This window comes from Rhea americana, unplaced genomic scaffold (assembly GCF_003343005.1).
Source record: "Rhea americana isolate MKP2758 unplaced genomic scaffold, rheAme1 scaffold_488, whole genome shotgun sequence".
Taxonomy (NCBI): domain Eukaryota; kingdom Metazoa; phylum Chordata; class Aves; order Rheiformes; family Rheidae; genus Rhea; species Rhea americana.
The window spans coordinates 203,306-205,084 of NW_028186632.1; the positions used below are offsets into that span (position 1 = coordinate 203,306).

Here is a 1,779-nt window from a genome sequence, read left to right on the forward strand (position 1 = left end):
AGCAACAGGAATGGATCTGGAGCAAGGTGGGTGCGCCTGGAGCAAGGTGGGTGCACCCAGAGCAATGGGAATGGATCCGGAGCAAGGTGGGTGCATGTGGAGCAAGGTGGGGGCACCCAGAGCAACAGGAATGGATCTGGAGCAAGGTGGGAGCACCCGGAGCAAGGTGGGACAAACACACGCAAAGCACCGCGAAAACGCCCGGAGCAAAACAAATTCACCCAAAGCCGGACAAACGTGTCCGGAGCAAACGCCGAAAAATGCTCAGAGCGAGGCGAAAACTTCCGAAACAAAGTGAAAGCTGCCGGAGCAAAGGGAACGCGCTCGGAGCAAGGGGAACGTGTCCCGCAAAACCGTGCGCGTCCCAGGAGCAAGGTAAACGGGGTCAGAGCGAAATAAAATGGGGTCGGAGGGAAATAAAACGGGGTCGGAGGGAAATAAAACGGGGTCGATGCAAAATAAAACGGTATCGGAGCAAAATAAAACAGGGTCAGAGCAAAATTAAAACGGGATCGGAGCAAAGTAAAAACGGGATCGGAGCAAAGTAAAACGGGATCGGAGCAAAGTAAATGGGATTGGAGCAAAGTAAATGGGATCGGAGCAAGAGAAGCGGGCTCGGAGCGGGCAGCCGTGCACACGGCGTCGGCACGGCGCGTCCCAGCGACCTCCCGGCTGCGGCGATCCGGGTGCAAATTCCACCTCCGATTTCCCGTGATCGGAGGGGGAAAAAGTGGCCAGAGGCGCCCGGGATAAAGGGAACGAGGGGGAAACGGTGGGAATTTTTGGAAGCGTCAGGTYGTGGGTGGGAGAAAGTGCCCAGTCGGCACGCAAACACGCTAAGGACATGCTAAGGACACGCTAAGGGCACGCTGAGGATGCACATGATGCCCCCGTGCCGTGTTTTTTTTTTTGGGGGGGGGGAACCTGTGGCACCGCCGGGGTTGGGCAACAGCCCAACGGGACTCGGAGCCGGCAGGCGCCGTGACACGCGTGACACGGCGTGACGTGGCGTGACGTACCTGTCGCAGGCTGGCTGCAGAGGCACAGCAGCACGGCGAGACACCGCACGCGTGTCGGGAGCATGTTGTCCCGGTCGGCACCAGCACACGCGTGTCGGGGGAGAGCCGGACTTTGTCCCCTCCCCGGTGACACGGACGTCACCGGAGCAAGGCCTCGGCGCCGGGGAGGGGGGAGGTGGCACTTGTGTGCGCACACGCAGCACGTGTGTKCACGTGCACATGCACACACAGGGATGCGTGTGCGTGCACGGGGTGTGCATATGTAAGCGCGTGCGCAGAGGGCGCTTGCACACKCATGCACATGCATGAGGGTGCACAGGGCCGCACACGCGCACGCGTGTGGATGTGCACGCACGCGTGCACGCATGTGCGTGTGCCACCGTGCACGAGTACCTGCGTGTCCGTGCAGAGGCATCCGCGTGCATGCACACGCGTGAGCACCCGTGCACACGGCTGCGCGTGCACCGCAGGCCCCGCTCCCAGCCCAGTTCCTTCCCAGCTACCGCAACACCTGCACGACTGGTTAAACTGGACCCCATCTAGAGGGGGGCGGGGCTAAAGTGGGGGCGGGGCTTTTCCCTGCCCCGCCTCTCTGGCATGGGGCCCTTAGGTGCCCCACCTCCACCCCCACCCCAAGGTCCCCTCTCCCGCGGCTCGTAGAGGTTGAGCTCCCTCTCCTGGAGGCTGCTGGAGAGGTGGCACCGTGCCTGGGTGTCCCAGCACCCACGGGTGGGGTGACAGGGCTGCATCATGCCATGGG

General features: G+C 62.2%; 1 protein-coding gene across 1 annotated transcript in view; it reads right to left on the reverse strand.

Annotated features, from left to right (window-relative positions):
* PGLYRP2 (peptidoglycan recognition protein 2) overlaps window positions 1–1,083 on the reverse strand; it is a 4,714-nt gene extending 3,631 nt beyond the window's left edge. Inside the window, exon 1 of the mRNA XM_085317059.1 lies at window positions 1,019–1,083. Within this exon, the coding sequence (XP_085173185.1) occupies window positions 1,019–1,083 (65 nt within the window). The remainder of the gene's footprint in view (window positions 1–1,018) is intronic.
* Between the last annotated feature and the right edge of the window lie 696 nt (window positions 1,084–1,779).